We start from the raw sequence: 18,309 nt of genomic DNA, 5'->3' as shown, positions 1-18,309 counted from the left end.
GGTTTGGAGGCGCCGATGTACTCCGCTCCTGAAGTTTCATGCCTGTAAATGACACCTCTGAAAGGCACCGGGGGATCTCTTTTTTTTGCGGTGTCGGAGCCGCGGGGCACAGGGTACGCGGGGGTCTCGGACATGGAAACGGGTTGCCTTCTAGCGAAGGGGAAGCTTTTCCGGGGGGATGTTTTGTGGAGCTCTCCTGGGGAGACAGGTTAATAGAGTTTCCGACTGATTTCATAGCACAGCGAAAGCAGGTCTCCGCCGGCTGAGGCTACAGCAAACGTGATCCTTTGATCCCGGTCATACCCTGCTTCCAAGGAAGCATGCACTGAAACCTGCAGTTTTAGCTTAATAAAGTCGGGATCGCATGGCCGGTATCTGAACTAATTAGGCATCCTGCTACTTAAAGGGTAATTTTAAAATTACCCTTTGATACGAGGAATTTGCATACATTCAGGAGGTGTCATTCCCACTCCTAAGATTTAAGTTGCTGAAGCATATTCCCACTTGAAGCACGGAAATAATAAATTAAGCGTTCACACCTATGACATTTCTTTTATGTAAAAATGAGCCCACTGTATTCACAATTCTCTTTCACACCACCACCCACTCCCCCCCAACACTTCTAATTCAACAATACTGTCACCTTTTATGCAAACATCAGAGATCTGAAAATCATGCCTGAAATGACAAAATAGTTTGAATTTTGAAGTGAAAATTGTCTTGGCACCAATACTTACGTGAGTATGAGAAATAGCGCTCACAAGCAAAAAAGTGGGCATAGCACTGCCTTGAAGAATTCCCACACCTCCAGGTCTTCCGCATTGCTCTTGACAAGGAAACTCTCAGCTCTCACATCCAACATCCCTGTTTGTTTGAAAAGATGCCATTCTTTAAGGAGGGCATGAAAATGCTTGCAGTTTGTTGCTGCAATCTAAGCAAAGACATATAAATAGTGATAATCGAAAAAATGTTTATTTGGCTCTTAAAGAAAATTGGTGTAGATTTTTAGAAGATATGTTATTCATTAGAAATGGATTTCTGCCAGCATCGGCTTAACTGTGGAGCTACTGATGCCTCTGTATTTGACGTGAATGGCATTTATCATCAGGATAACTTGGTATGTTAGCTAGATATTTGCTAAAATAAAAAAAAAAAAAACAAAAAAATACACCTCATTCTGAAAGTTGGGTTTTGAAGCCATATATATCCATTTGCAGGATTTTACCCTTGTTATTTCAAAATTTCAGCTTTAAAAATACACTAAGACGAAGAAAATAATTTGGTCGGTTTAGAATTATTTATATTAGCCTCTTTGTAGGATCATATGATCACAACGATTAACCCCTCTTATTTCCAAAATTTTATCTGCAACATTGCTCCTGCTTTCAGAAATGATAGTATGGGACAGAAATTTCAGAGTGGTACAGATTTTGATTGCCAACATGAGCCACTTATATGAACATTTAGGGATTCTAAATGATGAGAAACAACCCTGACTATTTATCAGTGATATCACTGACACAGAAGTATTACTAACTGCGTGTGACCTTAAAAAAAGAATATATGGATAAACAAGAAAAAGTAGCCTACAATGGGATTTAGATATCATCTAGTAAAGTACTCAGAAATAAAAATGCTGTTTGCAAAATACCTAGAAGAGTTCACAATGCAAGAGTTCTGGGAAAAAAGTCTAAACTTTTCCAACTTAGTAAACTATTTAGCATATTTAAGCCCCAAACCACAACGTATATTTGCTGACTAAGGCCTTTCTTGTTAATTTTCAGCATATCGATACACTTTATACCCGTTCTTGGTGCTGAGCATTCCTGAAAGGGGCTGTGAGCCCCCAAACTTCCAGTGGTAGAAGTGAATACCCCCTGGCTGTGCTCTGTATGTATCAGAACTGTGGTGCCACAGAAGCTTGGGGATTAATTCTGCTAGCAATCACAAGAAAACTTTATCTACAACTTAAAGTGTACGATCTTAAAAGTATTTTTCTTGAATTATATCAATTTAATAAGTGTATATTGGAGAACTCTGGTGAATCAGTGTTTGGTCTGTTCTTTACGAACGTACTTTAGTATGATTGAAATGTATTATGGTTTTATTATGCAACTAGGAAAATGATTATTTGTAAAATTTCTTAAACAGAAATCCCTAAAAAGAACAATAAGTGGCGACAGTGAGCATGGGTAACAGGAACAAAATTGCTTCGTTTTACAGTCTCTTGTTTTCTAGAGGAAATTTTGTAGATAAGTGAAACTGTATTTTCCCCTAGTAGTTAACAGTATTGTCTTGTTCAAATTGTTCATATCAATTAATCAATGTTCATATCACTGAAGATGATTGGATCTTTAGAAACACTGATGTTACTTTATTATTTGAATATAAATAAGTCTGTTTTCTCATTTCAGTAGATATAAGCAATCAGACATTTTAAATATGTATTTTGGTTAAGAGAGGTTGAAGATTTTGCTTTAAATAATTTATTGGTTTTCTCAAGATATTTTTATTGCTTCAAAGTGATAAGGAAAGTAAGTTATCTTTGCCTGATTGTAATAAGTGCTTATTGTTACATGTAGAAATCTGTGGACTGTAACAGCAATCAGTTAATGACAGTTTCTCTGCTACTCAATAAGGCCTGTATAGATGCCTTCCATTAATATACAGTCATACAACAGGTATAAAATTCCATTCAGTCCCGTTATATGGAGCTGTGACATCAACCCTGTATAGGTTGAGAACATTCCAATGATTCTCATCACTAATTCAAGCAGAAAATTATTTGAGTTGCAAAGTTCGCTATTTCAAGAAATTATATGGTGATATAAGGCAATATTGCAAGCCCTGGTTGAAACTGATGCCTTAACTGGAGTTAGGAATTTGTCTTGAAAACGAAATCCTATGAATTGAAACATACAGTTAAAACTCTGATAATTTTAAATTCTCTTGGCCTTTCTGAAAGTGGGGAAGTTAGCCCTTTGCTAAGTTGACTTAAGATCTCGTTATTGCTTCAATTAGTTAAGACGTTGATAATTTTTTACTCTGAGCTCTTTAAGTTTTGGTTGTGAAGGTGCCTTTCATGTCTGTAATGTAGCAGAGACAAATGAATGCATTGAAGAGAGAGATGTGTAAAGCCAAATCCTACACACAGGTGGTTCCATTGAAGGCAGGATGATAATACCTTTATATAGCATCTGAGTGTGTCCTGACATAGGTGGTGTTAGTCAGTCTTATCTCAAAGTGTAAAAAGGGTTGCATTTAACACTTCACATGGTAAGGATGCTCCCTTTTCCATCCATTATATCAACTGCATACTGCTCGCTCTCCTCTGTGCAGCACCTCTGCATACCTCCTAAGTTCCAACACAGAATTGCTTTTTACTGGATCTTGACCGTTAATACTTTTTAGCCATTTTTTTAGCCATTCAAAACATTTCTGTTGTACAAACGGAAACAATTGTGATGAGATCATGAACAAGCTTTGTTTTAACACGGAAGGGCTATGTTCCTCATAGTTTCTGTGCCTCAAGTACCCATTTTTTAAAACTATAAAACCAACTACTTACAAAAAACCCAACTAATACTAGTTTTGGCATGATTAACAATCTTAAGTATGAAGTCCTATGTATACATGTAGAAATGTAAAATGAAGATCTTATTCTAACAGAAGATACTACTGATACTACCACCACTTTAATGCCTCCATTGTTCAAGCACGGTATAAAACTAACCTGTACCAGCTTCCCATAGACTGCCCAAGTGAGATTTTCTTGTCGTACACTATTGAATGAGTTTGAGTTTTCTTGAGTTATTATACAATTGTTCAACTTAGTTTAGTTTCCATTGACATGGAACATCCAGAACATTGTATTAATCTGAAAAACACTCGATTCTAATAAAGCATAAATGTTTGGTGCCCAATTTACATATTTTCTCATGATACATAAAGCAAAATTCTCACCTGCAGTTAGTTTTGTTGACTAGATAAGGATTATTCCTATAAATAATGATTGCAGAAAATTTTTGGGTTTGTTTGGACCTGTTGTTATAGGCTGCTTTGCAGCAATTACATGCATTTTTATGCATGTTGATGTACATCTGAAAGAAAAAAAATGTTATGTGCATTTGTAGTTTAGTGCTACTGAACATGAAGGTGAAAAACTCATAACAGATGAAGAATTACGATTGCTTTAATGACAAAGTTATTGCCATATGTAAGAAGAGAAAGGTATAACTTTTCATTCTTAGCATATTCCAGGTGTATTACATTATTTTTACCTGAAATGTTTCTCTTAAGAAAAATATAATTGAGGAAATGTTAATGTGGAGAAATACTCAAAAGTCAGAATAATGCTTAGTTAACGACGGTCCATTTTGGCCAGCCCCAAAAATACCGTATGTTGTCCCTACTTGGATACATTGCATGAACATCTTTTTATAAAGATAATTTTATATAATCTGGGTGGAATTCATTCCTTAGCTAAAGGAAAACACAGATGTTCAAGTGTATGAAATTGCAAGGGAGGTGTTGCGGAGATGTGGAGACAAATAACTCCAGGACTTTTTTTATGCTAAGTGTTAGTTCTGGTTACCTAACTTTGTACCTATTTATGGTTTTATGTGACGCACATCACTGTAGTGTTTAAGAGCTACAAACGAAGCTACACTTGGGAAAAAAAAGCAGTTCAATAGTTTTAGAGACAAAGTTGAGTATTTCAGCGTTTGGGAGAGCAACATGATTCAAGTACCTGGGTTTGGTATGGGTGTTAATTTGTAATATGTCTTATTTCAGGAGGCCCAGAGGTCAGAGATACCTACAGTTCATTAGGTTGGAAAGAAGCCTGCCATTTTCAGTATTTCTGCCTCTGTGTGAAGTTTTCTCTCTTTCTTCTTGTGCCACAGAACAACTCTGGTTTTGGTGTGGTTGAGCAGAAAGCAAGATCTGACTCCCCTTGAGACTGTATGACCAAGTCTCATGTAGGCTTTAACTTTTTTTTAACTACTGGCAAGGCAGGGCCGGTAGATCTCAAGCAGAACCAGTACAAGATGATTTTATGCTGAGTAATCCTCAAGCCTTTGTTCCTGTTGGAGGAAATGATTGTTTGGGCTAGGATGGAGACTGAATTGGATTTAAGTTTATTCTGTCAGACAGATAAACTGGAGAAACTGTTGATAAACTGTATGAAAAGAACTGCTTTTCATGTCCCCCGGTTCTTTTTGTGGGTTCTTTGCTCATGTAGCTTGGGGACTGGGCTAAGGATTTGCTCTAAATGTACCAATGCAAGTGAGAGACAAGATGAAAGCATTGAGAACTTTTGTTTAATTTTCAAGAAAATTTTTCGTTCATGGACTCAAAAGGTAGGATTTGCATTTGGGGAACAAGACTAAGATCAATAGGTGTGGGTGTTTGGGGTTTTTTTTAGTAAAACAGCAAGCTATTTAGTTTGTTGGTTTTGTTCTTTCTTCTTGATATTTAGAAATAAGCAAAATTACCTGAAACCCAGTCACCTTCCTGCTAAGCAGCATCTGGAATTATCAGCTCCAAAAGTTTGGATTAGGTATTTACCCTATCTACTTAAAAAACAGCACTTAATATTTTTAACCACATGACCATTCTTTTTTAATTTAAAAAAAACTATTGAAATTGTATTTTTCTATAATTTTTGTGTAGGTGTCTATAGTGTGTATACTATATGTGCACACATATACACAAATTATATAAAACAGTATAAACTGGTATAAAATGGTATAAATGGATGTATAAAACTCAAGCCACACTATCATAGACAATTTTCAAACTTGCTGTTAGGACCTCTTGTGAGAACTGGATATTTATGTTCAAAGGGCATCACTCAAGGTTGTAATTCTAGCACTACTGAAGAACAGCCTAGGTTTTGTTAAATGCTATTGTAAAAGTAAAAGCTTTACAGAGGAGTTTAGATTTTATCTACAAGTAAACTTGTAAACATTCAGGGTTGTATGCACCTGCAGCTTAGGTTTTATGACACTTTTTCTTAGCATTGAAGAAATAATATTAAAACAGAGCAGAACCTACAATTTCTTTTCTTCCTTTCTAACTTTGCAAATATTGCTTTATTTGTTCAGATGTATTTGCATGCTAGTCTGGTTCCATATTTCATAGTTTGTGTATATAGACATACATATATATGCATGCATCTTTTTATTAAACTAGAAATACAGAGCAGTCAAGATGTGCGTAGGACACTGGAGCGTTCCTCGTTCTTGTGCAAAGTGGTCATCCTTTCAGTGACAGACGAAGAGGAGCTTGCGGCCCCTTTACATTTGACACAGTTTCTAAGTACAGTGAGGGACAATGAAACACTTGTGCAAATTCCATGTAATATTAATTTCTTAAAAAATATATTAGATGATGGACAGCAGCAGTATTGAATCGAGTCCTTACGGTGAATCGTTCCCTGAGCAAGGTATGAGACCTAGCTTGAAATGAGAGGCAGCACCGTGCAGGCAGCGTTACAGTGCCTTCCCCCATCAACACAGGGGAGCTTCTTTCCTTCCTGATCAAGGGCAGTGGGATGACCTCTCAGCTGAGCAACAGTCTGCTGTGCAGCAAACTAACGAGGATTTCCGAGGCTGTGTTTCAAGGAGACCACGTGTATTCTGTGGTGGGGTTTCTGTAGTCGCGTAAGAACAATGTAGTACAAAGGGTACATAATTCGGAATCCTATCTCTAAGCTTATGCAGTGAAATAACTCCTTTTAAGAAACTTACATACGTGACTATGTAGGCGTATGCATGTGTTCACAGATGTGTAAACACACAAGAGAAAATCCTACATTAGACTTTAAGTTTTGTTTGGAGAATTTTTAAATACTTATTACGGAAAGAAAACTTTAGATCAAGGAGTTACTGAACTTCTAATACAAGACATAAGGGCGGCGCCTGACTGGCAATTTTTTTTCATCTGAAACAAATGAAATTTCTTTGAATTTTCATCTGCTGAAAGAGTATTTTGTGATAAGATATCCTTTCAGGCTGCAATAATAATACATTAGTAATATTTAGCTACCAGTAATTTAAGGTTTTATTATATGAAGGTGGTAGATATAAATATAATGTGGTCATAGATTGTCATGTGTATGGAATACAGAGAAATCTGACAGTTTTTAATATAGGCAGTGCTGTTCAAGACAACTGCTTTATCCCCTTACTGGAATTTTAATTAAAGTAGGATAATAATAGATAGAATTAGAGAACCCAATTTAATCATGGTTGTGCCAGTGCAACTCTAAAATAACTCCACTGGCCCAATGCTACTCTTATTAATTTAGGTTTTGTATCAGAGAGAGGTTTTTACTTCCAAAATCTTTAGTCAAAAGGGGAGTAGGGCTAAATCACGGGTGGCTGAAAGCAGGGAGTATAGCAAGGTAAAGAGGAGTGAGCCCCGAGTCAGTGCAGAGTACCATGTGCATGCTGCTGTGTCAGGCAAGGAGGAGATATACCACATGCAACTCTTGTAAGCCACCCCATACCACCATAATTACGTCTGCCTCTACCTTTGACCTGGTCTTAAACTCCCTCGGTAAGCATCTGCTAATGCCCATTGTCAGAGACAAGATGCTGTGCTGGTCATATCTTATGCCTGACCAACTACAGTCATTATTGTACAGAATCTGGATGTAGAGGAAAAAAGTTATCTTTACCGACTAGATTTATCAGGCTGTTCAAAATACAGTTGGTGCCAGAAGCTGGAAAGACTAGCAAATGGCAGGACTTCCACACTGGGCTTAATCATGCTGTTGCTAAGTACCAGTCTTTGGGACTGACCAAATAGCTGAACAGATCAGATTTCAAATTGTCAGAGCCTGAAAAATAGTCGTGTACAACCTGCTCCTAGCGTTTGCTTGGGGTGGCACGGCTGCAGTCTTCAGTATAGTAACATGAGTCTTTGGTATGATTAAACACTCAAAAATGTTTATTAATAGAGTCCATATCACTCTACTAGCAATTGAGTACCTTTGCAGTCTCACCTACGCGTTATAAATCTCCAGCTTTGTCCTCCAACTCTCCGTTACCTGAATCAGGTATTGAGATGTAGTTATTGTAGTGTATGTATGATACATAGCAATGTTATTTGTAAAATTATTATTTAGAGTCTCTAATTAGTAATGTTTAACAAAACATTAAGATGAAATGAGAATTAATGACTAAGAGTTCTATCTGGACAGCCTTAGTTTCAGAGAGCTCCCCAACTGAAGTGTTTACTATTGGTGGACATTTCTGAAGCCTAGACCCTTTGATGTGTTCGTATTACTACAGAGCATTTGCATTTCTTACAAGATACAGCACTTCATAAAAGTACAAAATAGACATTCAGAAGCATATAGAAGTTCAAAGTTAAAAATCATTGGCAAAATAAATGGCTTGTGCAAACCCTCCAAAAACCCTTTTTAGCAGAGTCATTTCAATATATATTATCTGTTAGTATTGTTTGTTTGTGTTGTACAAGATTGATGCCTGACCATGCAATGTAGGAAAAAATGACTGGCACTTAAGAATATTTGTAACAGAATCCCTGACACTGCCCAAGTTTACACTCAATGTTTATTCACAAGCGATCTCACTGACTGGATTTTATTAGATTAAGATTACTTTTAAATGATTGAGAATCATTGACTAAGCATGTGGGTTTAATACTTTTAGATGAGAGGAGTTATCCATATTTGTAGGGTTATGCACATCAGCTATTATATATAAGATAAACGAGAAGTCAATGCAGTAAGATCGGACATAGTGAGTTAGACCAAAGGAGCCCAATACGCCTCCTGTGACCCTGGCAGTTTCAGATGCATGACGAAAGAATGAGAGATCACAACAGGGACAAAATGATAAAGATTGTACCTTTGTATTTAATAATCTGTGAGGTCCTTTGCTTCCATGAGTTTGTCTAGTTACTTTACGAATTAGTCAATAGTCTTGGTACTTGTAACAACCTTTCCAAGTCTTGAGATAGATAGATTATTGCCTAGTGAAATACCTAATCCTACTAACTGCAGTGGGAATTTTGTGTGAACAAGACCATGGGTATTCAGCTAAAGAAGAGATCTCAAAAACCAAAAGTGGAAATATCTGTGGATTAGGGGTACCTAAAAGCAGATCTCCCTTAAATTGTAACTTTATCCAAAACCATCATTGTAATGATCCATTTTTGTCTATCTGTATATAGAAAGAGAGGTTAACTATGAAGACCTAGTTATCTGAATGTCCTTATTTCCATGGGGTTATTAAAATGGAGCCATACTAAGAAATAAATAAGGAAATGACAGTGTTCAATAATCTAGGGAGCCTAAGGTACGGAGTCTAATCTAAAGGAGTCCAGTGTGTCACGCAGGACCCTAATCTAAGGGTTATTTTATTACCAAGAATTTTCCACACCTAGCTATGCCAGTATGACACATCTAGGGGATCTTGCTTTACTATCATAATCAAACATAACATAAATCATGTATGACTGCTTTGTAAGTGATTTTCTTAAAATGAAGGACTTACTTCATCTTTTTATTTTTTCATACCTACTGTTGTTTAATAAAGGCCTCACAAATTCTAGAAAAGGAGATCAGAGGAAAAATATTTTCTAACTTGATAATAATCCTGGTGGCTAGATTCATAGTCTGTACTGTTCTGGCAAGACAAAGTTATTTGTTCTGAAGAAAATGCCTATTTTTCTTCTTCTATTTCTGGTAGCTCAGATACTGAGAGCAGTGAGCAGTAAGTGTTGATCCTCCTTTTAGAAGTGGTTACTGGTAAATGTTAGGAAAATGATAAAACCGTATTATTGTTTGATAGTGATCTTGATTTACATATATATTTATTGGATTACATTTAAATGTCATGAAGAATTATGCAATGCTCTTGAAGCAAGTTGTTGAAGCATTCCTGTGTATGTGATCCCTAATTTGGCATATCAAGACACTAGCAAAGTTTGTATGATGATTTACTTTGAAATGCAAGTCATTTACAACATGGGATTATAAAAAATTAAGCAATCTGTGGTGAGCAAAATGAGTGCCATTGAGTTCAATGACATGCCATTTAAACCAGAAATACGTGGCCATTAATAGAAGTCCAAGGGACCTTAGGCAGTTATTTCATTAGGCAGTTATTTATTGTTGTGCAAATCACAGACCAGGAGGCTGGAAGGGACCTCTTGAGGTCTTCGGATCTGTCCTCCTGCCTGAAGTAGGATCAAATATACCTGTGCCATTCCTGACAAAAGATAGTCTAGCTCTTCATGAGCTGTCTCCAAACCAGTTAAGAAAACACATACGAAAACAGACTGTACGGCATACTGCTGCACTATGTCTTGCATAGCACTACTTACTGCAACATATACAGACACAAATAAACTCATTAGTCAATAGAAACTACCAAAGGTAAAAAATTCCCTGAAAATTTCCTTGCTTAGAATGAGTTTCAGTAATTTTCACTAGTCTATGTCATTATTCATTAATTTCTCAAATCTAGTTTCTGCCTCTTCATCCTTTTACCATGTCAGGAAGCCAATCTATGCATCCCAGAAAAGCATGTATAATATAAAGCAATAAACTCCCATAACAATTATTTTACCATGTATGTATGTCCTGCAGAGGAATGCTTGTTTCAGGTGAAGCTTTCCTGCAAATAAGGCATTTATGAAGTGTCTAATAGCTCGTGTTACAGCTTTTCCTTTGATGGTTTATTTATGAATGGAAGGAGGAGACTCATTTACAGGATTTGTCCTATTTACCTGCTGATTTATTCATATATAGGATATTCATTATATTTGAGATTAATATCATTCTGTCAGATTTGCTTAATGTCAGTCATGAGTTAAAAATATTTTTCAAAAGAGAACAGAAAATGTGTAGAAGACACACAGATCATCATATATTCCTCCTTTCTTTAGAAAACAGAGCTAAAAATGTAAATGATCTTCTTACACTCCACCTGTTTTAATTATGAATTTTCTATTTTATACTTTCTATAATCAACCATGTATAATACTATATAATTCTACTGAGCAATTCCATTGCTGGTTTATTGTTCCAGTGTTAATACCACAGTCAGCTCTTCATAGTCATTATGTAAATTCAAAATCATTTCAAGTAAAAGAAATGAGATCCGCAATTGTGGATTCGGTTGTGTTTAACTGTATGTAGGTGTAGAAGGTAAAAGATGACTTGTAGATGGTTTTAGATATTCTGTGGCCAAGGGACAAATACTTTCACAGGCATTGAGAAAGACTGATAATGTCTGGCAGTGCAAGAAATGGAAGTGAAATCAAGTCCACACTTTCAGCCATCTTTACACTGCCGTTGAGAGTATAGCATCATAGAAGATCTTTATCTTCCTTTAAAGGTCATTGTAGCTCATTGGGTGTCATTATTGTGAAAATTAGAGCAAAGAGTTGGGGAAGATGGCTAAAGTAATTTGAAAGTACTAATTTGGAAGGCAGTCTGTAGGGCAGTCATCAATTGATTAAATTGGTATGCCAGTTCTGGAAGTTCTTCAAATATTATTTTCTGTATCACACTTGTGAAATGTATTAGTGGGAAATTGAACTTAGTTGTTTCAACTACATCTGCTTCTCAAACGGAGTAAGTGATTAGAATATGTGTTGTCCTTTTTCAATTACTAACTTTACTATTAACTTAATATATATCATCAACTAAATGTGGTTAGCAAGCAGAAGAAATTAATAAAATCTGGAACAAGAAAACAAAATATAGTAAAATCAAGTCATCACAAAAATATTTTACTCACAAAAACAGATTACATTCAAAAATTTGAATATAAATTTGAATATAAAAAATGGCCTTTTCAACTGGATTATATAATCTTCACTGAAAAGAATGCTTAGATGAGTCATTAGAATTGGAAAGGGTAAGGGAGAAGAGAGGTAAGATAAATCACTCTTCTTTTACATGTCAATCACTGTTTTCCTCTCAGATGTTACACAATCCATCAAAATGAGCCAGTTTTGTGAATTATTTGGTCATGCTCAATGACTTTTAGTGCAGACCCCACCTGGTATTCTCAGTTTTAAAAACTGTTACACTGCAGTGCCTATAAGTGGGTGGTTATAGCTAGGTAGAAGTTGTCTGTTGGTTTGTGAAATAATCCTGTAAGAAATCAGTTGAGATTCTCTTATTTAGGCAAGGCGTGGTTGAGTTTCTGGCATCCCTCCCTCACGTAGTCCTGTTGTTCTGGGCTTAATGCCCTCTTGCAGCTGCTCTCCTTTGCCAGGATTGTCATTTAGTTTCTTCATCTTTGATGACTGTTTCTACAGCAGCCAAGTACTATTCTGACTGTGCAATGATGTTATTTAATATTCCTCTCCATTTAGCATGCAAGAAAAAAAAGTCTGTTGCAAAGAAGACTCCTACTTTATTGATGCAGACTTAGGGCACTGATAGCAGTCAGCACCTCTCACTCCTTCTGTGGGTGTCTTTGCACACCCACAAGTGTCAGGTTCAAGACTTTTTCATCTTCTGGCATAAAAGTCTTCACATCTTTCACTTGACACCCCTACAGTAGCCTACATTTATCAGTCATGCTTTTCCAGCTGGCCCGACTGACTTCAGCAGTTTTGTAGTGACCCAAACCATGGCCATGTTCCACCAAACTTAAGGAAGAATACGACCTGGATTAGAACTTTGTGACTTGTGAACTTAAATAGAAAGTTTAGAGAAGGGAAGGGCAACTTCACCAGAGAGCCAACAGTGCTTGCAGAGCTCTTCCATAGCTCTGCAGCGCTGCCAGATGTAAAGTCACATGGGAGTGTTTATTGGAATTTCTTCAGAATGAGGTGTATTTAATGGCCCTGCGCTGGCGTGTACTGTGAAATACTTGTGTGCTTTCACAAGCCTTGCTTTCTCATGTTTTTTTATGGCTCACCTCTGTTTTATGCCTTCTCAAAGCCTACAACATGCTACTTCGTTTGCTTCCAGCACTTGAATCTGCAGTTCAGTTAGGAGACAAAATGTCTGTGACATCCCACTGCTTTATTGATTGCCACTGCCTCATTACCTCAAGTGCTTTAGTAACATACCGTGATTGTTTTCTCTTTGGTCTAGTGATGTCAGAAAAAAGATAGTAAAGCTACTGTAGTACATGCAACTTAATTGTTAAAAACATTTTCCAGTGTTGTACGGCTTTTTTTCTGCTTTCTAGGTATTTCCATAATTTTTTGAAGTGTGAGTTGACACCTCTAGATGGATTAGTAGGATTTTTGCACGTATCTTTGTTACTGCACTGACCCTTTTTATATCTTCTATTATGCATTTTTGCACAGCTCACTCAGAAGTCCTCTTTTAGATTTCACAAGAAGCTTTTATTTCACATTAATTTTGATTGTAGTTGCAAATTCTTGTCCTTGCAGTCTTTGCTGTTTTCCAGTGCTTAGTTGTAATAAGCTTTGGTGTTCTGCAGAGATAATTTTCAGCCTTAATTTTGGTGTCTCTAAATGTGCTGTGTCTTCAGTTTCTCCTGTCACATCATTTAATTGTATGACAATAATTGTTTGTAAATTGTCATGTTTTCAAGAGCTTTTCCTAGTTTGCTTTGTTAAATGAAAGAATTAGATTTTGTTGAATTCTTCCACTTGTGCTGCTGGCAGAATGCAAAATTCTCCCCCTGTAGAGATTGTGCCTTCAACCCGTGGTGCCGCTAAAGCTCCCACTGTGCATTGGCATTTGCATGCACATGCATTTGCGGTTGCAGTGTTTGCCACAAATCATAGCCGAGGGATGCAAGGACACCTAGGCACCCAAGATACAATCTAGGGACCATTTGCAGGATTGGGAAAGAATTCCAGGTCAACCTAACTCTTCCTTTTTCTTTAAGAACATCTACATGTCAGGGTGCTGTGTTCCCAAGGGAGTAATGTGAGGTTAGTTATTAGGATTATGAGATAAAATCCTGCTTCAGAGTTCTCACTCATACCATACCATACCCACTAGATTTAATAAGTATGTAGTGGGTTTTTATTTATTAATTTATTTATGGATTGAAGGATTTCATCCAAACTCTGTGGAAGTCAGTAAGGCATCAAAAGGTACTGGGTTTCAATACATGCCATAAATGTAGAACTTCATTTAAGACCCGCTGAGATAAACAGATCTTTCCATTAACTTCACTAACCTTTGGATCAGAATCCAAATTTGTTTCATGTAAGCATATTGTACGCATAATAAAACTCAGAACTCTCAGAAACCAACATTTGTTTTAAATTGGGAACACAATCGTGTGTGAATAATCGAAAGTCTTTTGATATTTAGATGTAGGATCTGCTTTTCCCTTCTGTCATGTCAGTTCCATCGTGATATTTCCCCAAAATTCTGTATTTTAACATGCGTATTGACCTCTTGATTTTACTAGTTGCCTCATTTTTTTATGTATATAAATTGACAGCTGGGTATTATTGTTAAGCCAATAGGTGGCACTGGTTAATCATATTAACAGTCAAGATGCAGGGTATTTTATAAGTAAGATGTCGCTGTGAGCTGTGAACATATTTTATATGTGTTGTTTTAAATTTGTCATCTTACAGAACTGACAGTAGGGAACATTTTCAGAGGAACAGGTTTTAAAACTACACCTCATTTTAAATTGGATATTGTTTGATTTGGGGCTAAAAAAGAAGAGCTAATTGCTGCAACTAGACATTTTAGGCTTATAATTATGCCCTACATTTTGAATCCTGCCTCAGATAGTTAGGTCTTTTGTTTCGAAAATGTGTTTGTTTAAATGTTCTGGTGTAGACCATAAATTTGTAGTCACATCCTGTCATTTCTTCACAATTGAGAGACGCGTTTCAGGATTACTTACTATTCTAATGTTATTTTCCATTATTTCTTCTGATTTTCATGCCAAGCGGCCATTCCTTTGGGTTCAAATGCGTAGCCCACTGTTGTTGTGTTTATTTTTTTAAGAACTGAGAAGGTTGAGGAGAGGGAGATGCCACCAACGTTATTATGCAGTATCCTGGTAGCTAGAGCGCTAACCTCTGAGCTGAAGGACCGCGACCTAGGTCCTCCTTAGTCCAGCAGAGTTGCACACACTTTCTGCACATCGCACAAGAGAGCTCCCACCATCAGGCTGGGTGAGGACAAGCAGCTGTGTATATCACAGTAATGTTGCAGTATTTTTGCTAGTCAGAATTTATTTGGAGGGTTACAGTCAGTTGTGAGTTTTAGTTTAATTAATGAACGGCCTTCAGTCTGTCCAGTTTCTCATTTGCCTTCTTGGAGAGCCAGTAGAGACCTGAAGGTTGGCAGTGTTGTTTGGGGAGGGCACACTGGAAGAAGTGACCCAGACCAATCTGTTCCCATTCCCTAAAAAGAGTCTTGGGGAGCTTTGGATGCTTATTCTAATGCTCTCTACTCACAGAAACCCCAAGGGAAGGAAATGACAACAGAGTCTATGGAGTTAATTTTCTAGGAAGGCAAGGGTACTAGGTAGCTCAAGTCATTTTTCCCTCTCTTACCAGCTACATGATTCAAACTCATTGCTTGCAAAGTGCTCTGAGATTCTCAGATGAAAGGCACTATAGAAATGCAAATGACTTATTATTATGGTATTATTTTCAGAGTAAAGGTTTCCATAATACTTAGGGACATTTGTTAGCTACTGGTATTCAAAGCTTTTAGTACCAGGGGTAATATACAATGCTATTGTGCATTACTAGTAAAAAAGGCAGTTTAAAAGGAATAATTCAGTTGAGTAGTCCTATGTGACAAGAACATACTAGCATTAAGAGATTTGGCAGCCACTTCCTTACTTGGTATTGCTGCTAAGTAATTGTTAACCTTATTTGCATCATATCCTTAGATTATTCAAGTACAGAAATTCTCACTGCAGTTAGAAGACAATGGTTATAAAATACCCACATGTTTTAATTGCAATGCATTAAAAAAAATCCTATGGCAAGACTCTGTCCTACCCATCCAGCAAATCTAAGCATTTAGAATACTTAGAGGAAGCAAATAGCTGGGTATCATAGTGAATATGCATTCAGGACTAGATTAGAAGATGTCCTCTGCTCATCCAGGGCCTCAGACCTCCATAGCTGCACAGAAGACTCCAACATTATGTGATAATAAACATATCTGTGTGCATTCGTGCAGGAGACTAAGCTAGCAGAGAAGAAGGCTGTGAAAGAGGCGAAGTCACGACCCCCAGAAAGCTTCTGTCCTGACCGACTAGAAAGCACGGGAACACCAAGCACAGGGGGATGACCCAGAAATTGTTTCTTCTGTGCATACAAAGAGCTGCTCTTTCCTGGGTGATGGGCTGGAGATGAAACCTGCAGGCAGCTCTGTGACCCCGTATGACGTTCATTTCTGTGGTACCTTGAACAGCTGCAAGGGCAGCTTTTTTCTTCTTCTTTTTCTGCCTTGGTCCTTCTAGGTTGAGCTGCCTGCCTCAACCTGTTATGTCAGTCAACAATTTTCCTGCTGGCTCCTGTGAGCTGGGTAATGCTGCGTTCCTCTGTCAGTCAAATTGTGGCAGCGCAAACACCCTCTCTGCTTTGGACTTTCCCCTGCTTGAGGGCCTTAGCTTGCATCGTGCTTGGGTAAGGTTACTCACAGGTTACGTTTCTTTGAAGACTCTCAACTTGAACGCGCTGCTCCTTTGAGGGTGGTCGAGTGGAGCTCACTGTCCCCACATTGGCACCCCCTGTGCAACACACGGTAACAGGATGGGGCTGAGCAACCTCCTTATTCAGCTGTGTCGAGCCTTGGTTGAATAAGAGTCATCGTGTGACTGCAGCCCACATGCGTGAAACAGCCATTCCCATCACTGTGGCTGAACTCAGACCAGTACAACCACCAGCAAGAAGAGAAACTGTTTGGTCTTAGGGCAGAATAACTTGTGCTTGAAAATGGGCAATTTCCATCAGGCTTCCATGTTACCTCTTTCTGTTCACTTGCATACACGTTTTGAAATTTTCTTCAATGCGGCTATGTTCCATGACTTATTTTATCCCAGAGATTAATGTTTGGCAACTGTTTGTAAATACACATCATCTATTTACTAACTCAAGAATATAAGATGTACTTTCCCTATTAAAAATAAAATAAGCAACTTTAATAGCAGAACAGCTTGTGTTTGAAGGTCAGACTTTGGCGTGGAAATAGTTCACGCTGAGAAGCGGCACCTTGGAGTACTCTAATGAAAACTGGCAGTGATTTGACTAAGCTACAAGCCTTCAGAAATCACACCTCACACAAACAGTCATGTTTAAACAGCGATTGCCTAGTATTTGGCAGAAAGGCCATAAATATACACGTGGCTAATTCAGTTCTGTCCTCAGCATTACACTGAGGATTCACAGAAAGAAGAAGGGCTGCGATGGTGTTCTCAGTCAGTTCAAACTGTAGGGGTAGGCAGGGTGGTGTGGTTATGGACTGTCTTAGGAGACAACTGTCTGCAAGAGTTAGGATGTTCAAGAAAGATATGCATTCAGCAAGTTACTGTCTTGCTCAAGACAGAGTTGGTTTTTTGTTTGATTTAAATATTGGAGATGAATTTAGGGTTGGGGCTTTTTTAAGTCTTGTCTTAACATTTTTGGAGATGTAGTTTCATTCCCACAGTTTATTGTGGACTATCATTTGGATTTCAGAGTATCAGAATTAACATTAAGAGATGTATAAAGCTCATCTCACAGCTACTATCTCATTTTGGCTGCTAGAAGAATGTCATTTAGTTAATCCATTCATCTGTAGCAGCAGCCTGGAAGGTGGAATTTGCCTGTGTGACATTTTTGTTGTTAGGATCTGCCAGCTTCACAGATTTGCTGTCACTGTAAATCAGGTTAGATTTTATTTAATTAAACCAGGTTATCTGCCATCCATACTAATTACTGTAGTTTATCTTAACTATATGCACTTCTGTTTCCTTAAAGTTTTACAACTTATTAGAAATACAGGAATTCTTAAAATTCATTAATATAAGCACCAGACTCAAATTACAATTAAGATAAGCACTTTCATTAGATTTGGAGGTAGGAATAAAAATACAGGATGGGTATGCCGAGTGTCTTATCCAGAACTCAGTTGTAGTTGAAGGAATGTTTTATTTCTTTCTATTTCATTTATAAGGTATTAGAAATGTAGCACTACTCTTGCAGTGTGTGGTTTCATTTTCTGAACAAGACTCTACAAGTTACGCTGCAGGGAACAGCACCATGTTCTAAAACTAGAGCCAGTGGGGTTCTGCAGCATAAGTCGTACGGGCATAAATGGAAAGCAGCAGAATACGGTTTTATCTGTTGTGTACCTCAGAC

At 37.4% G+C, this 18,309-nt stretch overlaps 1 protein-coding gene across 1 annotated transcript in view; it reads left to right on the top strand.

Moving 5' to 3' along the window:
• Positions 1 to 6,393: 6,393 nt before the first annotated feature.
• Positions 6,394 to 18,309, top strand: part of NWD2 (NACHT and WD repeat domain containing 2) — a 49,447-nt gene continuing 37,531 nt past the window's right edge. The window contains exon 1 of the mRNA XM_009584780.1: positions 6,394 to 6,448. Within this exon, the coding sequence (XP_009583075.1) occupies positions 6,394 to 6,448 (55 nt within the window). The remainder of the gene's footprint in view (positions 6,449 to 18,309) is intronic.

The sequence above is a fragment of the Fulmarus glacialis genome, unplaced genomic scaffold (genome assembly GCF_000690835.1).
Source record: "Fulmarus glacialis isolate BGI_N327 unplaced genomic scaffold, ASM69083v1 scaffold38089, whole genome shotgun sequence".
Taxonomy (NCBI): Eukaryota; Metazoa; Chordata; class Aves; order Procellariiformes; family Procellariidae; genus Fulmarus; species Fulmarus glacialis.
Note: the sequence above shows the minus strand (reverse complement) of the source record. Positions and strands in the feature narration are given on the sequence as shown.